At 45.9% G+C, this 18,623-nt stretch overlaps 1 protein-coding gene and 1 long non-coding RNA gene across 6 annotated transcripts in view; both read left to right on the top strand.

Moving 5' to 3' along the window:
- The first annotated feature begins 104 nt into the window (after nt 1-104).
- On the top strand, nt 105-6,739 carry LOC308576049. 4 transcript variants are annotated; one of them, XR_014003017.1, is made up of 5 exons: nt 105-258; nt 3,053-3,099; nt 5,127-5,433; nt 5,581-5,735; nt 6,532-6,739. It is a non-coding gene; the product is annotated as an uncharacterized lncRNA (long non-coding RNA). The 4 variants fall into 4 exon arrangements; XR_014003018.1 differs by lacking the exon at nt 3,053-3,099 and having other exon boundaries at nt 126-258; XR_014003019.1 differs by lacking the exons at nt 105-258; nt 3,053-3,099 and adding an exon at nt 3,594-3,638.
- Nucleotides 6,740-15,827: 9,088 nt separating this feature from the next.
- The window catches only part of LOC308575811 (anaphase-promoting complex subunit 5), a 32,542-nt gene continuing 29,746 nt past the window's right edge, over nt 15,828-18,623 (top strand). Inside the window, exons 1-2 of one of the 2 annotated variants that reach the window (XM_081174825.1) lie at nt 16,087-16,314; nt 17,026-17,105. In XM_081174825.1, the coding sequence (XP_081030951.1) occupies nt 16,111-16,314; nt 17,026-17,105 (284 nt within the window). In that variant the 5' untranslated portion in view covers nt 16,087-16,110. Of the gene's footprint in view, nt 16,315-17,025; nt 17,106-18,623 lie in introns of both variants that reach the window. The other variant, XM_081174824.1, reaches the window with a different exon arrangement.

The raw sequence follows: 18,623 nt of genomic DNA, 5'->3' as shown, positions 1-18,623 counted from the left end.
CAGCGAGAAGGCGTCCGCTCCGCAGCGCCACCAATCAGAGGGAGGACGTTCCATTTCCCTTCCACTGAAAGGGGAGATTAAGAGCAGGGGCGGAGGAAGAGCCTATATTCCACTGGGAGAGGGAGGGAGGAAAGAGGAAGCAATGGCTATGACGTCACAGCTCATTCTTTTCTAATGGGATCTGTTCGTTTGCTCTGTAATACCTATGAGAAATAGATGGGGGGGGGGCAAATGGTAAGACCTCCATATCTCTCTTCGGTAAGTCACTGTAAATAAATACACGATTTAAAGCGGCAACTCTAACTCCACTTAGCATGGGCATGGGAGCAATCCACTATTGAATGCAACATTATTTACATCTCGGGTCGGCATGATTAGGACTGGGCGGTGAGGGATTCTCTCCATCCTTCCCCCAAAGTCCACAGCGGCCGCGGCTGAAGTGCACCTTGATTGCATTAAAAAACACACACACAAAAAAAACAACAACGCGCGCGCACACATACATGCATGCATACATAACGGGAATATATTTTATTGCACTGCCGAACAGAACAAAACGGCTTCTGCCTTTTTCAGTAGCCCTGGTGTGAATTATGCAGTGGGAATATAGATGCAATCAATTGCACATTTATAAATACTACTGCTTTACAACGCATGTTGGGAGAGCTGCTAGCTGTTGGCAAATCTGGAGGCCTTGTGCAAATGGCCCTGCTCGTGGGGTGGACGGGTGGCTAGCAGTTCCCATAGGCCGCGAGTGGGAAATGTGCAGCCCTGATTTTCACATTGCAGAGCCTTTGGTAAGATAATGGTGGCCTGGTTCCTTCCCCTGGCAATCCACTGACAGGGAGGGAGAGATATAGAAGCAGGTGTCAGAAAGAGAATTACTCTTATTTTCATTTCTATACTGCTTTATATTTTTACTAAAATAATCTCAAAGCAGTTTATAGCACACTATAGCATTAGGCAATGTTGGGGTTTGCTGACCAGGCCCAAGCTGTCTTGGTCACTGAAAAGCCAATAAATGCCACAGACAGAGGAGATTCCCATAATCACTTGTTTATTCAGCTGAGTAAAACAGAGCAGGCGAGCCACACTCACCAGTGTGATGGTGAAATCGCCCCAAATAGCCTTTGTTCATACTTTTTATAGGCATCCCCCCTTTCGAGGTTCCTTGCGGTGATCAAAACAGGACACCCTTGAAGGGGAGAGTTGCCTGACAGAGGGAGGTGTCCGTCTGGTAGAGGGAGGTGCAATCGCCTAGCAACGTTATCTGGTTTTCACATATTTGTGGCTCATCCTCCTAAATTCCAAAGCAGGCAGTTTTTTACAGAAGCAAAATGGGATCAATTAGGCTAACCAAAAAAAGAGACAAAAACAGGCCTCTGTGGCTTTTCCTAAGACCCCACAAAACAATGTCCCAGAGAATCATGGAAATTGCAATGTGACAAAGCAGAGAGAGGGGGCAGTTCTGTCCCACAGCAGCTGTTCCAACTGAGTTCGACATGTGTGCCAGAGTAAACAAAGAGGTTCCAGTCACCACTTGCTCGGATGAAGGGCTGCTGGGACAGTTGCTGCCGCTCTGTCTAAATACAAGACACGATTGCCTATGGACATGTCAAGCCTTTGGGCATTGTTGAAAGTTATTCTTCCTCTACTTTCTTCCTCAATATCCCTTCTGCCGGGTGTCTTATTTAGTTTTCAAACCTGAGGACAGGACTTGTCTCCTCGTTTCTGACTGAACAGCAGGATGAAAGAAAATAGAATAAAAATATTAAACTGTACATTTAAAAGAATATATTCCATCTTTGTAGTGCTTGGAGTTAAATTTGCTCTTTGCTGTTCTGGTACAGCCAAAAGGAACACTATATTTTCTTATGGAAAAATAAGCTGGTGGTATTGCCAAGTCTATTTCCTGAGGAGCAAGGCTCACGTATCAAGCAACAATAAATAACACTGGGAAACAAATTTTTTGTTGCATTGACACCTGCAGTTGTTCTAACCTAATTTCGTTGTGCTGATTTCATATCTGAAGTTGGTTTTGTTCTGTAAACTCTAGTTTTTTTGCAATTCATGTTTCCCACTTCTTGCCATAATTTTGCTTTTCAGAATGCAAGAATTCAATATTTTATTAAGCACATAGCCAAAGTAGTACAATATGAGTATAAATGTAAGTGACTTACATAGCATTGAACATGACATGTATAGCATTGAACATGACATGTCTATCTATGTACATAGATATGTATATGCTGGAGGTATGCGAAAAAATGTATTCCCTTGGGATACACAGTATACTGGGGAACATTTTTTTTTTCATTTTCTGTTGCATGGTCCGATCTGAAAAATACAAATACAGTGGTGCCCCGCAAGACGAATGCCTCGCAAGACGAAAAATGCGCAAGACGAAAGAGTTTTCCGTTTTTTGAGTCGTTCCGCAAGACGAATTTCCCTATGGGCTTGCTTCGCAAGACGAAACGTCTTGCGAGTTCTTGCGAGTTTGTTTCCTTTTTCTTAAAGCCGCTAAGCCGTTAATAGCCGCTAAGCCGTTAATAGCCGCTAAGCCGCTAATAGCCGTGCTTCGCAAGACGAAAAAACCGCAAGACGAAGAGACTCACGGAACGGATTAATTTTGTCTTGCGAGGCACCACTGTATTTAGGCTACAAAAGTATAAAAATAAAGAAATATTAAGTTTGCAAAACAATAATTAGCATGTGGTTAGGGTAGATCAATGTGTCAGTGTCCACTTATCCCCAGTGTAAATATGACATATCAGCAAAGTCGGAAATTGAATGATAACTATAGCATGTACATGAAAATCGATTTCAGATTTGAAATCAGCATTGAAAGAACATAAAAGAACAGGTGAAAAATCTCATGCAACAGAAAATGAAAAGAAATAATGTTCCCCAGTGTAATCCTAGATAATACTGGAGAACATGATATGCTCTGCTAAAGCAAGTCAACTTCAGTATAAAGCCAGTCAGTTCACATGCTAAACTCTGGTTGAGCGAAAAGAGAAGCTTTTAATCTTGCAATTGTGTCCCACTGCAGGCATGTTGGAAGTGATGTTCCCAATCTAGTTGTACAAGCAAGCAGAGGTGAACATCAATAACAAAATCCTTTTTTTAAAAAAAGATATTTATTAAAGTTTTTTTAAAATATAACAATGAAAATGAAAAATAAAAAGAAACAAAATACAACATAAAAACAGTTAAAAAACAAATAATTTTCCATAACATGTCTTCCATACACTTATTTCCCCAGACCTCCTCAAACCTCCCTTCTTTGTATTCCACTTCAATTTGTTAGTTGAGCAAATCCTTACCATTAAGCTTTTACCCATTTGTAAACCTTTTTTTTTTTCGTATCTCCTAGAACATTACAGCTGGAAACCCCTTAGTTTCTATCCAACATCCTTCTAGCATTCATTAATTTTACAATATTTCTGTAAATAGTCTTTAAATTTCTTCCAGTCTTCTTTCACCATCTCTTCTCCCTGGTCTCGGATTCTGCCAGTCATTTCTGCCAATTCCATGTAGTCAATCACCTTCATCTGCCATTCTTCCAGAGTGGGTAAATCTTGTGTCTTCCAATCAATAACAAAATCCTGTAGAAGAAATATGGTGTGGCTGTTTGGGTAAACTTTCCACAACTGGTAGTTTATTGATCTGTTTATGGCATTCCTACCCCACCTTTCCTCCAAGCAGCTCTAGGTCCTTCTCCCCATTTTATCCTCACAACAACCCTGTGAGGCAGGCTGGCTGAGAGGGAGTCAGACTGGGCCAAGGTAACCCTGTGAGCCTCATGGGGATTTGAACCCTGGTCTCCCGGGTCCTAGTCCAGTGCTCTAAGCACTCCACCACACGGGCTCTCCTAGAACCTGGGCATGGTGGCCGTGGGCTCTAGTCTAGCAGTGGTGGTTGCCCAGCAGCAGAATGTGCAACCGTTTGAACTGAGGTTCTCTGATCCTCAGCATGTACAGGTGTACAAAGATTTGTGGTGCTTACCCTTTGCTATTTTTGAGAAAAATACGGCTTCCAATGAGCTCCTGGCAGTAAGTGAACATGGCCATTTCCAGTGGACTTAGCTCCTGGGGTCTAATCTAGGTGTGCTGGGAGTGGCACGGGCAGATGGAGGCGTGTGGCCCTGACCATGGCATAGAGCAGGGGGACCTCACACCCAGAGGCTGAATGTGGCCCTCCAGAGATATCTAGCTGGTCCTTGGGATGGTCCTGTGGCCACCTCCCTTCCCATTCCACCAGGGAACCCCTTCTCTGGCCCTGCCCTGCAGATATTTTGCCTGGGTGTGCCCTTGAGCAGTGATGATGCCTCTTGCTTCCTGCATGGGGGATGGAGAGAGGTGTGAGGCGGTGCCTTAGAAAATATGAGAGAACAAGGTGTGTCTGAGGATGTGCTCAGCCCAGGAATTTGTTTTCAGGACAAGAGCTGAATTTTGTGTAAAATTGTTTTACACACCAAGCTGTTCCATTTTATTAAATTTTCAAAAGTTTAGAATATATAGTTCAATACATAAATTTGTCTTTTCCTGACTTCCCATCCCATTTTCTATGGTGTTTGAATGTCTCCTCCTTTGCTGCACAGTACCTTCTATTTCTTATATCAGCACTTCAGTGCTATATATATTCTCTAATTCCTTCTGTTGCTCATATTTTAAATCCTGCTCTCGAGTTCATTAAGCTATAATATTTCCCACAATAGTCCACAAAGGGCACAAAACAAGCAGCCCTCAGCTTTTGTGCCTGGGGTCTGGGTTGTGGGGCCAGTGGGTCCTTGTGCACTGAGTACCAGCATCTCAAAAGAAGCACTGGTGACAATGCTATTAATTTGTGGTTTATATGATTTGGTGGTTCTTGAATACTATTTCCCCCTGTTTATTTTTATTCCTTTGTTTATTCCTTATTGTTTATTCCTTGAAGCTGTGGGATTGAAAATACTCAATTCAGAGTGGGCAATGAATATTGCAAAAAATGAACAGTTTGTTATAAAACCATTAAAATGATACACTAAGCAAAAACCAGGTGACATTCAAGACCTTTGTTAGAAACCCAGAAGCTGCTGGTCATCCTAAACCTTTTGTTAAAGTTCAATTCCTCTCTCTCCTCAGTATCCCAGCACCACTGGATGTTGCTGAGCCCGTTGGCATTTTGCCGGAGGGCTTCAGCCATGAAGAACTCCAGGTCCAGCTGGCTTCTGTCCTAGCTGGCCTGAAGAGCTGGAAAAAAGGGGTCCTGATCCCCACCGTCTGTACCAATGACCCTCCTGCGAACTCTGCCATTGCCTTGGTTACAAGCAGAGGCCAGGGAAACGCTACAGCTGCTTCTCAGCACTATGGATGAACCCGCTGAGATGGCCATCTTGGACCTCCTTTTGTGCCCCGACACCTTGGACCAGGGATTAGGTGCCCTGGTGAGGTAAGAGGAAGAGCACAGTGATCTTCAAACATTATGGCAAACAAGCAGAACTCATTCATTGCATGGTGTGAGAATGTGCTTTTCTTTGCTCTGCTTTCTGGGGGCCTTTCCCTTTGCTCATAAGATCCTGTTTGTTACACATTTCAGGGGCTTCAGCTGTGGGTGCCAGTGAGGGATTCCTGGATTGGCGGCATACATCATTTCAGCTCTGAAGAATAAGCGCTTTGCCGGAGTGCCAGAAGTCACTGCAGCCATCTTTCTGGAGGTGAAGGGAACAGGCGTTGAAGGAAGAGTGCGGACAAGTGGGTAGAGCAAAGAGCCCCTTTCTCTGTATCTGCCTAATGTGGGCTGTGGAGTCTTTCTCCTGTGTCTTTCCCAGAGGGAAATGCCCTCCCAGGAGCAGAAGAAGGTCTCCTAGGGTCCTCAGCAGCTGCTTGGAGCGGCTGATCTTGCTGAGCCTAACCATAGCTTCTGCATTCCTTGATTTGATTCAGAAAATAGGCAGAAAAATAATCTCTGGGGTGTTTCAGGGCATCACCTTTAGAAATCAATTCAGCTGCCACGGTTTCTTCCAAGGAACCTCAGGAATTGTAATTTGGTGGAAGTATTGAGAATATTCTCATCTACATAAAGCAATCCAATAACATTATTTTCTGGGTGGTTTAAAGGACTACTGTTCCCAAGGTTCCTCATTTAAAAGGTTCTCCATTCTCCTGATGCAGATAACAGGCACCCACCCCAGTTTAGATTGGGAGCGAAGGATTAAAGGCCCCCTCCTTTCCTCACCAGGTCCTTCTGGTGTCATAGCTCCTTTTTCCCCCTAAGGGTTGTCTCCACCGTTAGTCATCCTCAGAGTAGACCCATAGGAATCAATGTACATGACTCCTCTAGTTCTATTCATCTCAATGGCTCTAATTGGAGCAGAACTTAGTTGTGTAGAACTCTAAAGTGTGTAGTAAAACTACAGGTGGTGGATAAAGCGAAAACCTGTATTAACCTCCGTCTGAAAAGTGCTTTGTGGGGGCAAGGGAAGTGCCTATAACACTCTCCTCCCCGGTCTCCTCACTGGTAAGCGTCTTTCTCTTTGGGGTTCTTTAGCTGCTCAAGAACCGCCTGGGCATCCAGCCCTGCAAGGAAACCCTGGTGCAGTTCCTCCTTTGGCTGGAGCACAGGAACAAGGAAGTGCAGAAGCTCAGCCTGCGAAGATTAGCTCTGCTGCTGGAAGTGACTCCCAGAAGGAAGGATGGAGGGGGCAATCTAAGGTTGTTTAATGCAAACCTTCTAAATTTGCTCTTCCAGAACCAAGATATGATTCAGTTCCTTCATGCAAAAAATGTCTTCAGAAATGCTGATCAGAAGGAAGTGAACGCAAATGCACTTGAGACACGCATTCAAACTAAACCTAAAAATAATAATGAACAGATATAGAAAAATGAAAAAAAATGCAAATGCAAAAAATATGTATCAAAGTAATATACAGAAATTTATGCAAGACGAATAATAAACAATATGTATATACCATATTTCAGTTCTTCTTTTCTTCCAATTGACTTACTTCATTCTCAGCACAGTTCTATTTTTCATTTTTGGTTAACTTATTTACCCATATCTTCTTTTGCAGAAGTTAATCAAAACAAGTCCAAGTATTAATTTGAGGGCACTGCTTTTTAAGGTATTCTCTATATGTCTATGTAATACTGACAATGGAAGGAGACATGTTCCATTGTTTCCTGCTGCCCAGAGCCACAGGGACATTTCCTCTCCTTGTATGGTGTCTTCCTATATCAGCCTTCCTGAATAGCTGAGGGGAGGGCCTGACAACGGGCCAGAGTAAAAGCCCTTTGCTGTTTGGGGATTTCAAGTTTGGATATGTATGGCGTTTGGGAGGTGAGGTATCTTCTGGTTTCATTGATTAGAAATTTTGGGGACCTGGCTAGATGTGCCGGACAATGTGTGTCTTCCACACGCTGTTTAATTTATTTATTTTTGCTTGCTCATACCTCATGTCAAGTAGAATCTGGGTTAAAGCCTAGAGTAGTTATTATATTTTTCACTGCACATTGAACGTAGTGGCTGTGGTGGGCTTTTCTGCTTCCTGATGAGCAAAGGGCTATACCCAGATATTTGAAGCAGGTGACCTGCTCGATCTTGTGACCATCGATGTACCATGTACGTAGTTTGGGCCTCTTGGCAAAAACCATGATTTTGGTTTTCTGGTAATTGAATTCCAATTGGCTCTCATTACAATATGCTGCCCGTGTTTTCATGGCTCTTTTGTAGTGGTTAAGAGCGGTAGTCTGGTAATCTGGGGAACCGGGTTCGCATCTCCGCTCCTCCGCATGCAGCTGCTGGGTGACCTTGGGCCAGTCACACTTCTTTGAAGTCTTTCAGCCCCACTCACCTCACAGAGTGTTTGTTGTGGGGGAGGAAGGGAAAGGAGAATGTTAGCTGCTTTGAGGCTCCTTAAAGGGAGTGAAAGGCGGGATATCAAATCCAAACTCCTCCTCCTCCTCCTCCTCCTCCTCCTATCAGGGATCTTGAGAGGGTAGCTGCATCATCTGCGTAAAGCAGCACCAGAATATGCTTTCCTGTGAGTATTGGAGGGTGAGAATTCATATTATGAAGGTAGGAATGTTAGGGCGTCATCCTACTCTTGAGTAGGACCCTGGCAGAGACACATGCTCGAGTGACATGTTCTCTCCCTCCTGGTCAATCGTTCAGGAGCTTCAAAAGCTTTCTTCTGCCCAGGCATCACAGCGACTGATGCCAACAGACATCATCACACTTACAGATCCACACAGTTTGCGCAGTCCGCGTAACAGAACTCAGTAGCTCAGCATTTGGCTAATCTACATTTATTTACATATACAGTGGTACCTCAGGTTGCAGACGCTTCAGGTTACAGACTCCGCTAACCCTGAAATAGTACCTCGGGTTAAGAACTTTGCTTCAGGGTGAGAACAGAAATCGTGCTCCAGCGGCGCGGCAGCAGCAGGAAGGCCCCATTAGCTAAAGTGGTACCTCAGGTTAAGAACAGTTTCAGGTTAAGAACGGACCTCCAGAATGAATTAAGTTCTTAAACCGAGGTACCACTGTAAAACACTCGGAGCATTCTGACTTAGCTCCTTTTTCTCATCAGACAGTAAAGAGAGAGAACAAAGGACAAAAGAACACAGTAACACAAACATCCTGTCTCCGTCACTTCCCACGTTGTGGAATGAAAACATACACCGTCATGTGATAGACAACAACCCCATGACTGCAAGCACCTGGAATGAATCTTCAACAAGGAAATCACATCATTTATATAAAAATTGAGGGAAGGAGCCAACCCATGATGACGCCTGGGCTGAGGATGTAGAGCCTGTTAACGGAAAAATCCGAGGGCTCCCTTGGACAAAAACAAAGACACCAACCAGGATAACTTGGAGGAAAACAGCAGCCTGTAGGCTTGGCCTTTATTGATCTGTTGCAACAGGGTGCTCCCCTCACTTGCAGGAGAGAGGAAGGACTCAGAAAAATGGTGTGCCAGGTCTTATAAAGACTTTTGAAATTGCCACCCTGTAGATCAAGACCACCCCCAGAAACATCATACATACATCACAGAAAGGAGGGGTTGAGGGAGGAGTTGTGGTGGTAACCTGAGTGTCCTGTCACCTGGCTGGTTCCCCCTTTCCCCCTCCCCATGAATACTTTCTAGGTGACAGTTTGCAGTTTCCTGCCCCCAGAGGGAAGAACTAATTATCGTCCTTTGTTCCAGTCTGTGCTGAATCCACTCCCATATGCAAGTTCTTTGTGATCTTGATGGTCTTCTGTCTAGGACCATCAGGGTTGGCATAGCAACTGGGCAGGGCTCCTGTGGATGTGCTGGTATGCTCAAGGGATTATGGCTGCCCTGTATCGAACTTTCCCCATTTTGTAGTCCTTCCTTCATGGAGTAAAATAAAAGTGGAACAGTGCAAATCCGATGTATGGTTGATTTTCTTTGAATTTATAACAGAAGCGCAGTGTATGTAGTGTGTGAGTGTGAGTATGTGTGAAGTTTGTACAAACTAAATGATTGGGGGGGGGTTTCCTGCTACAAGCCCAAGAGCCCAAAGAGAGCCCCCTGCCTCCCGATCCCCAGGAGAGTGAAGGAGAAGAGACCCAACAGCGCAAGAAGCATGTGGGTGTTTGGCTACGGAGCTCTGCATGCTCTCCCCGGTGAGTGATCGCTCAGCAAGGGATGGAGAAGGGGGTCACTGATGCTGCAGTCGCTGGAGCCATGGAGGCTGGGGGCTCTCTTTGTGCTCGGTCACTTGGCCCAGCAGCTGCACTACAAGCCCCGGGGTGCCTTGCTGAGCTCACCGGGGAGAGCATGCAGAGCTCCGGCAGCCCGCAGGGCCACTCCCTGTCTCCTGATCCCCGGGACAGCGAAGGAGAAGAGAGCATCGGCACAAGGTTGGGAGAGGATGGGGAAGAGCAGGCTGGACTCGGGGATACCTCGTGGCTCTCCTTCTGTGGGGAGGGCACACCAGGGCTGGAGTTTGGCGGAGTTGCAGAGAACTGAAAGCGAATGGGGGCAGGTGGTGAGGTGCCTTTCCGGCCGACCGATAGGAATTGCGCCGCCAACAACTAGACCCACTGCCATTTGCCTGGTTGCCACAGGCACAAAGACGGCTGTCTCTCACTCTGCTGGGGAACAAGAGTGTCTCTTTGTCTTCTCTGCACACAGAGAAGTCCCCAGAAACCAGATGTGTTTTCACACAGCTCAGCGCTTATTACCACTTGAGCAGTACTGTCTGTCACACACATAACTGCAGCATCAAGGACCCCCTTCTCTGCTTTTGGGTGACGCTGCCGCGGCTGGCGCTAAGCGGCGCTAGGTCCCTCTGCACCTTGGCCCCAGAAGTGTTATGGCTTGGTCTCTCCCACAAACGCGAGACGACTCTGGCTGTTAATTATTTCAGATTTATTGTTAAAACAACAAACTAGGATGGATGATGGACTTTTTGGAGCTGGCCAACCTGACTGGAAGAATCCGCGACCAAAAAAAAGAGGAGACACAAGAGGATTGGAAGAAATTAAAAGAACATTTAGCTAAATATTGTAATATAAGATAAATAGAAAATCATTGGAAGTAACAAATAGGCTTAGGGGTAGAATAAGGATACGTGGTAGTAAATATTAAGGCCACGTGACCCGGAAGTGTCTTCGGACAGCGCTGGCTCCCGGCCTCTTAAGCGAGATGAGCACGCAACCCCAGAGTCGGACACGACTGGCCCGTACGGGCAGGGGTACCTTTACCTTTACCTTATTAGAATATTAATAAAGGAGAAGAGGTTAGTAAATGAAAGGAGTTAATATTATTAGAAATATGAACTTGGAGAACTGTTCTAAAGGTGATATAATGAAATTCAGTTAGAGGAGATTCGAGGAAGTCAGTCATCAATGTGATGAAAGTTGGATATTTGAAGAGATAATCTTTTCCCCCCTTGTGTGTTTAGTCTATTGTAGTGTGGTGTGTGTGTTTTTTCTTTGTTGTGTATTTTGTTATGTTATTTTTGTGATAAATGTTGAAAAGCAAAAAAAATTAAATTTAAATTGTGTACATTCAAATGTAAGATAAAACATATGCAAAGGGACTTGACAGGAAGTAAAAGCTGAAGAAAAGATTTTGGAAGATAAAAGGGGGGAGAATATTTACTTTCATTATTGTACATTATTATCATTTTCTGTGCGGGTGTGTGCACATATGTGTGTTGTTATATGCAATGTTTGGGAGGAAATAGGACGGTAAATAACAATTAACAAACTAAATATTGATGTATGTAATTTTTATTTCTTAATTATATTTAGTGGTAGTATGGCTGTATTGTTTTTTGTAACATAAAACCATTCAATAAAAATTATTTTAAAAAATAATAATTAAAAAAACAAACAAAACAAACTAGGATGGAGCTCCTCTACTCCTCGTTCCCCAGAAGATGGAGTTGCCTGGACACAGCTACTCCCCCTTCCCCAGCACAGAAGCCCCCACCTTCTCTTCCGGTATCTTTCCTGTGAAATGGCCACTTTTGAGATCCTACGAGTTTTGGGAGAGAATGTTTCCTGCATTCCAACATCTGGCTCACTATTGGAGCTCTCACACAGCTGTCTCTCACTCTGGCACTGTTTTTCTCCTTCCCTTTGTTCCCAGCTCCAGATTACAGCTGCTCTCCCCCTCCTCTCTGCCTTCCGCTGCTTTGGTTTAAGACCTGTCTCCAGAACGGATTAAGTTCATAAACCAAGGTACCACTGTAAGGCATTATTTAATGGTACTAAGAGCCATTATAAAATTGGTGAATTAATTGAAAGTTAAAGAGTTGCTTAGAAACATAAAGAGTAGCTTCCTATTAAAAAGGTCAGTCTGTTGACGCTTATATAGTGGTACCTTGGTTTAAGAACAGCTTTAAGAACGCTGCAAACCCAGAAGTAGGTGTTTTGGTTTGTGAACTTTGCCTTGCATGCAGAACATGTTTCGCTTCCTGTTGAGCGTGTTCCATTCCATTATTTTACACCACGAGGGTTTTCAAGTCCAGCCCCTGCAGGAATCTTTTGCTCTACATGGGGCTCAAAGGACGGCCCTGAGATTAAGGGTCTTGTGCTCTACTCAACGGGCTGTACGGATTGATCTAAATAGCAAACAGCAATTATTTATTTTTTACAATTTACAGTGGTGTAAAATAAAGGGTGTAGGAAATGAAATGATTGTTGCCTTTTCATTGTTTAAGGATGTTTTGTTAAGACTTTTGATTCAACACACTTATTTCAATATACAGTTGTACCTTGGTTTTTGAACTTAATCCGTTCCGGATTAAACCAAAAGCATTCTTAAACCAAGATGTGCTTTCCCATAGCAGCAGGGGACTCAATTTACAAATGGAATACACTCAGCAGGAAGCAAAATATGTTCTGCAGCCAAAAAGCACTTTTCCACCAATCAATCAATCATTCATTTATTGTATTTGACTAAAAGGCATTACAAATCTAGTTACAAAAGCAGCAAACCCAATTAAACCTATTAAGAAATAGGTTGTCTAACCCCCCTGGAATGCAGGAAATTCAGCTGAAATTGAGGAAATATTTGTATTTCTGTATTGCTATTAGGAATACTCGAAATGGGTACCCACCCACCTCCCTTCATTTTTTGGGGGGGGGAGGGTTCTCTGCCCAGCAGCTTCCCTGCCTGCTATCTCCCCCTCCATCATCCCACTGGCATTTCATCCTCCCCCAGCCCCCACCCCAAAATGCCTGCTGCACCCCAACGCGTTTTGCACTCACCTGAACCCTTGCAGGGAAAGGGGTGGGGCACAATGGGAAGGGGCGGGACAACCAGGCTGTTTAAGCCACACCCCCTTTCCAACGGAAGCGGCACGGGGGGGGGTCAGTATCCAGCCTCCCCTTCTCTGCTTCTCCCTAGGAGAAACTTGAACTCTTTGACTTTAACTCCAAAGACAATGAGGCATGTCAAGGCTGCCTGGGGGGAGCCAGGTTTGCAGAAAGCGGTTCTCTCCGTTTGCAAGGGCGGTTTTGCATCGTCGTGATGTTACTGTTTTATCAGTGTTATTTGTTTTTACAAACATGGCACCACTGTTAAGGATAGTAGGTGAAAGCATTAGCTGTGAGCTAGGAAGCTGCTGGTTCAGATGTCACTTGATTAAATAACTGCTAATTCTCTGCCATTCCTGTAATATGGAAATAATAGCCAGCATGGTGCCATGAATAAACATTCCAGACTTGGACGGAGGAGACATGGTATAAAATCCCTGGTTATCTTAGATTAGTCACTATTTCTCAGACCAGCCTACCTCACAGGGTCATTATGAGGTAAAATAGGAATAGGTTCCATGTAAGACCCCAAAATATTCCAACTTTTACTCCACAAACTTAGCATTTTATTCCCTTAAACATATTTTGGGAAGCCCATCCTGATCCTGTGCCTGTTCAATAAGAAGTCACATTGTATTGTAAGAAAAAGCCCATAAGAAAAATTCCAAAATCCGTATTTGCGCAAATGGGAGAGGAGGTAACAGACAATCAAACTTGGAGAATGTTCCCTCACAGCTCCCTCCAACTGCTATGTGAAGCTGTCTAGTTTGGCTTCTATTTACTTTTACTTACCAAGCCACCTAAAATTATTTTCCACTTTTACTCACATGAAACTTGTCTGGTTTCCTTGATTCCTGTTTTCCACCTAAAAAGAAACCTATCTATGTGTTTCTCCCAAGGATAGAGACAGAGCTGGGTAACAGCCAGTGACATAATGGTCAGTACACTAGGGGGACAAGGCTAGTCCTCTAAATGTTCCCCTGGTGCCTCCTTCCCAAAGCCTGGGAAGCTTCTGCCCATGTTAGGGAAGGAGGTGCGATTCTCACACCCAATTGTCCTCTCAAGCTGGCACCTCTGGCTCTAACTGTCCCCCTACAAATAATTTTCCTGTACGCCACTGGTATCAGCTAGGTTTGGTGATTCCATGGATGGGAATCAGCCATTACACTGCTTGTTCCCAGAGGCCTTGGTGCAATTTGATACTTGCGCAGCCCCTAAAGAGCTTCCTCTGAATGTCTGCTACAGTGCTACCCAAGGCCGGCCCAAGACATTTTGGTACCTGAGGCAAACCACAGAATACTCCCCCTCCCTGCAGAGAAGAAGAGGTGTGAGCGAAGAGCTATGTCAGGAACAAGGGGGAATAAAGATCTACAGTGGTGCCTCGCAAGACGAAAAGAATCCGTTCTGTGATTCTCTTCGTCTAGTGGTTTTTTCGTCTTGCGAAGCAAGCCCATTGACGGATTAGCGGATTAGCGCTATTAGTGGCTTTTAGCGGCTTATCGGATCAGCTGATAAGCGGCTTAGCGGCTTAGAAAAAGGGGGGGGGAACCTGGAGGAACTCGCAAGACATTTTCATCTTGCGAAGCAAGCCCATAGGAGATTTGTTTTGCGAAGCACCTCCAAAACGGAAAACTCTTTCGTCTAGCGAGTTTTCCGTCTTGCGAGGCATTCGTCTTGCGGGGCACCACTGTACATGGGAACAGGAGTGGGAATCAAGTCAACCTTACTTGATGGGACGGTTGAAGTGGGACTCAAAGGCCATTGCAGGAGGGGAGGGGCCCACTTTGTGAATCAGGCCAGGCAGGTGCAGAGCCCAGGAGACCCCAGAGAGCAACCCCCGCCATTTCCTCCCTGGGATGGGAGGAGTCCAGCAGCACCTCCTATCCGCTCTCCTTCCTGGGAGGTTTTTAAGCAGAAGTTGGATGGCCATCTGTCATGGATGCTTTAGCTGAGATTCCTGCATTGCAGGAGGTTGGACTATATGACCCTTGGGTCCCTTCAAACTCTGCAATTCTATGATCCTATGCTGAGAGGCTGCTGTAGAGATGGCATTGCATGGGTGTGTGGGGTGTGGAGCTGTTATGGAGGAGGCACATCCAGCCTCCAAGGAGCATGCCGCAGTTGTTGCTACCACCACCGCAGCAAGAGCAGGCAATGCATTCCTTGGAGATCAGATCTGCTGCCTCCATGTACAGTTGCAACCTGTCCCATATAATATAGGATTATCCCGTATTTCAATGTAAAATGCTACGTCCTGTATTGATAGTTTTGTTCTGTATTTCAGGTCCTCTCCCTCTCCCAAGAGAGAGAGAGAGACCTCACAGCAGAGCAGACATACAGGACAAACTGTGTCCTGTATTGATTCAACACAGGACCTAGAATTTTACACTGAAATACAGGGCAATCCTGTATTATATAAGACGGGTGGCAACCTTAGCTGGGCAGATGAAGGTATCTGGTTGTGCTGGTGCTGATGCAGCATGGCATTTCTTCTTCACTGCGCTCCTCCCAGCGGTCATTCCTCCTTTGGTCACTACCGTGGATGCACGACTTGACCGCCTGTCTCCAGGCACTGCTGTCGTCTGCAAGAGAGTAGCACAGGCGGGGTCGCTGTTGCCAACATTCGTGTCATGCTTGTAGACATATTTGTAATGCATAGTTGGTTTGCCATGGTGCTGGAGGAGACTCTTGAGAGTCCCATGGACTGCAAGAAGATCAAACCTCTCCATTCTTACGGAAATCAGCCCTGAGCGCTCACTGGAAGGACAGATCGTGAAGCTGAGGCTCTAGTACTTTGGCCACCTCATGAGAAGAGAAGACTCCCTGGAAAAGACCCTGATGTTGGGAAAGATGGAGGGCACAAGGAGAAGGGGATGACAGAGGACGAGATGGTTGGTCGAAGCTACCAACATGAGTTTGACCAAACTGCGGGAGGCAGCGGAAGACAGAAGTGCCTGGCATGCTCTGGTCCATGGGGTCACAAAGAGTCGGACACGACTAAACGACTAAAGAACAACAAAGTTGGTTTGCCTAGCGGCTAGCTCTTCCATTTTGTGTAAATGACCAAGCCAGAACAGCCCTGCTATGGTTTTATATTTATTTACATACCCTACCTTTTCCCCCTGACATGGAACCAAAGCAACGCGGAACCTTTCACTTCGCGCCCCGCGTTTCCACTTCAACCTAGAAGTACGCCGTACTGGAGCCGCGCTCTGATTGGCTCCTGGGCTTTTCGCGCCGGGGCGGCTCGGGAGGAAGGCGCGGTTGCCGGGGTGACGGCGGCGTTTGCGCAGCGCCCGTGCGTGCGCGGCTCGTCTGTGGGGCGCTATGGCCAGCGTGCACGAGAGCCTGTACTTCAACCCCATGATGACCAACGGGGTGGTGCACGCCAACGTCTTCGGCATCAAGGACTGGGTCACTCCGCACAAGATGGCGCTGCTGGTGCTGATCGGCGAGCTGGGCCGGGCCGGGCCGCACCTCAGCCTGCTCGAGAGGCGGCGCCTCAACCGGCTGCTGCTGCCTCTGCTGCAGGTGGGGCCGGGAAGCGGGGGTCGGGGGGTCGGGGGCCGGGGCAGCGCTCGGGCGAGTGGCCACGCTGCCGGACGCGGGTTCAGCTCTGTCCCTTCTGCACTTCATTCCTCTCTCTCCTCGCCGCTTATTATCCAACACACACCTACATACACGGGGGCATCAGATTCATGCCCGTGCGCACTGTCGTCGGCGAAAGCTTATGGTTTGTTATTTGTTTGCATTGATATGCCACCTTCATCTTCCAAGGAGCTCAAGGCGGTGTGCATGGTTCTCTCTCCCTCACAACACCACTGTGAGGCAGGTTAGGTTTCACTGGAGGTGTCAGGGTTTTCCTTTGTTTAGCTCTGACAGCGCTCTTCTCTTCTTCTGTTTCCTGGCCCCTCTTCACTGGGCATTGGGAGTAGGACTGCCTTTGATGGCAGTGCCAGAGTGACCAGGTGAAGAAGACAGGGCTGCTGCACCTTCATAGCTGCAAGGAAGGTGGAGTTTCAGTAGGGTTCTTCGGATGCATAGGGAGCTATTCGTTATTTTTCTTTCCTTCATTACCCAGCTTGGGAATTCTTGTAGTGCAAGTGCAACAAGCAAAGTTGGGCACATTCTTTCCTGTAGTAGTATAGATGGCTATAGATGTTGGGGCTGGTACAGTTTACTTTTGTATTCATCTAGAAATTGCTGTTAACTATTTCGTGTTTCTCCATGTGCTTTATTTAGGGGCCTGATATGACACTGTCTCGCTTGATTAAAGCTATTGAAGAATGCTGCCCTCACTTAGCGAGTTCTGTTCAAATAAGGTAAGTTCCTTTGTTCTTTCCATAAACATAACTGAGATGAGAGTTCTTAATCTTAACCCTGAATACTTTTCAAGCAGAATTAGAATCATAGAATCATAGAGTTGGAAGAGACCACAAGGGCCATCGAGTCCAACCCCCTGCCAAGCAGGAAATTAAACAAGTATGTAGATAAGGACATGAAAAATTGACATAGTAGTAGGTTTAGTGACTTTTGATCTAAAGTTCACATTGTCTAAGTAACCTGAAACAGAGCAATGTGGCTTTTTAAACAAGTAGGAAAACCAAAGGGCAGTGCAGAATGCTCTGGTTCAATATGCAGTAAGCCAACAAAGCCATTTTCCAGGAAACTCTATTCTATCAATTATCCAGCCCAGTTTTCCTGCCTCTCCCTCTCTCCCTGCTCTCAATAGTCAATACTACAAGGCCACTCAGCATGCTCAAACCTCATTGGACTGCGTTTTAGTTTCCCCCACCTTTGGGTTCCCTCCCTCCCATCCCCCATCATGTGCAGGTGTACTTCTGCAAACTATGGGTGTGAGGGGTTTACCCAAGCTTGATGATTCCTCTTCTCCTAGGGGTCTGCTTGAGTGTACAGTGGTACCTCAGGTTACAAATGCTTCGGGTTACAAACACTTCGGGTTACAAACTCTGCTGACCCGGAAGTAGTACCTCAGATTGCAAACTTTGCCCCAGGATGAGAACAGAAATCGCACGCTGGCGGTGTAGCAGCAACGGGAGGCCCCATTAGCGAAAGCGCGTCTCAGGTTAAGAACGGTTTCAGGTTAAGAACGGACCTCCAGAATGAATTAAGTTCGTAACCCGAGGTACCACTGTAGTTCTTTCTTCAGAGTGTCCAAGACTCCCTCTCCCTTTTCTAGTTCATTCCGCTCAGGAGTCAGCCCTAAATCCCAGCAAGTCAAATCTTAGAGCTGCCTAAGGGTTCCAGGGGAGGCTCTCCTTCAACAGGGGGCAGGTTTATTCTGCCGCAATACTCTTGGCAGGCTGAAATTGAGGGCTTCTATGCTTCTCCAGGTGTTTGGCGGGGGGGGGGGGGGAGGGAGAATCTGTCTAGGCCCAGCCTGAAGAAAGCTTCCAGTGGGGAAGCAAGAACCATATCCAATCTCTATAGAAGAGCCTTGTTTAGGCATCCAGCCTATTCCCTCCCCTGGATGTTCACCCTGTTCTCTAAGGCTTTTTATACCCCGCCCCACCTTCATTCTGCGTAAGGCACAGCAATAGGGTTCCCTCTCTTCCACCAGACAGCTAATGGAAAGTGCTCCTACCTCCTCCCACAGCTGGAGTCTCCAGACAATGTCCAGTTATGGTCTCCTCAGGAGCCATTGCCTGTTGGTCTGGGGTGAGGCCTACTTAAAGGGCCAAGGGACAAAAACGCCTGGCAAGCCCTGACAGCCCTCCACTCTCTCAAGCTGTCCCAGTTGAATGAATAGGTCTCTGCCATATATAATAATTTTGTATTATATTTAAAGTAATCTGTTTTTAAATGTTTTTGTTACATTT

The sequence above is a fragment of the Podarcis bocagei genome (assembly GCF_964188305.1).
Source record: "Podarcis bocagei genome assembly, chromosome: 16".
NCBI classification, from domain to species: domain Eukaryota; kingdom Metazoa; phylum Chordata; class Lepidosauria; order Squamata; family Lacertidae; genus Podarcis; species Podarcis bocagei.
This window is presented reverse-complemented; position numbering and strand designations above follow the sequence as displayed.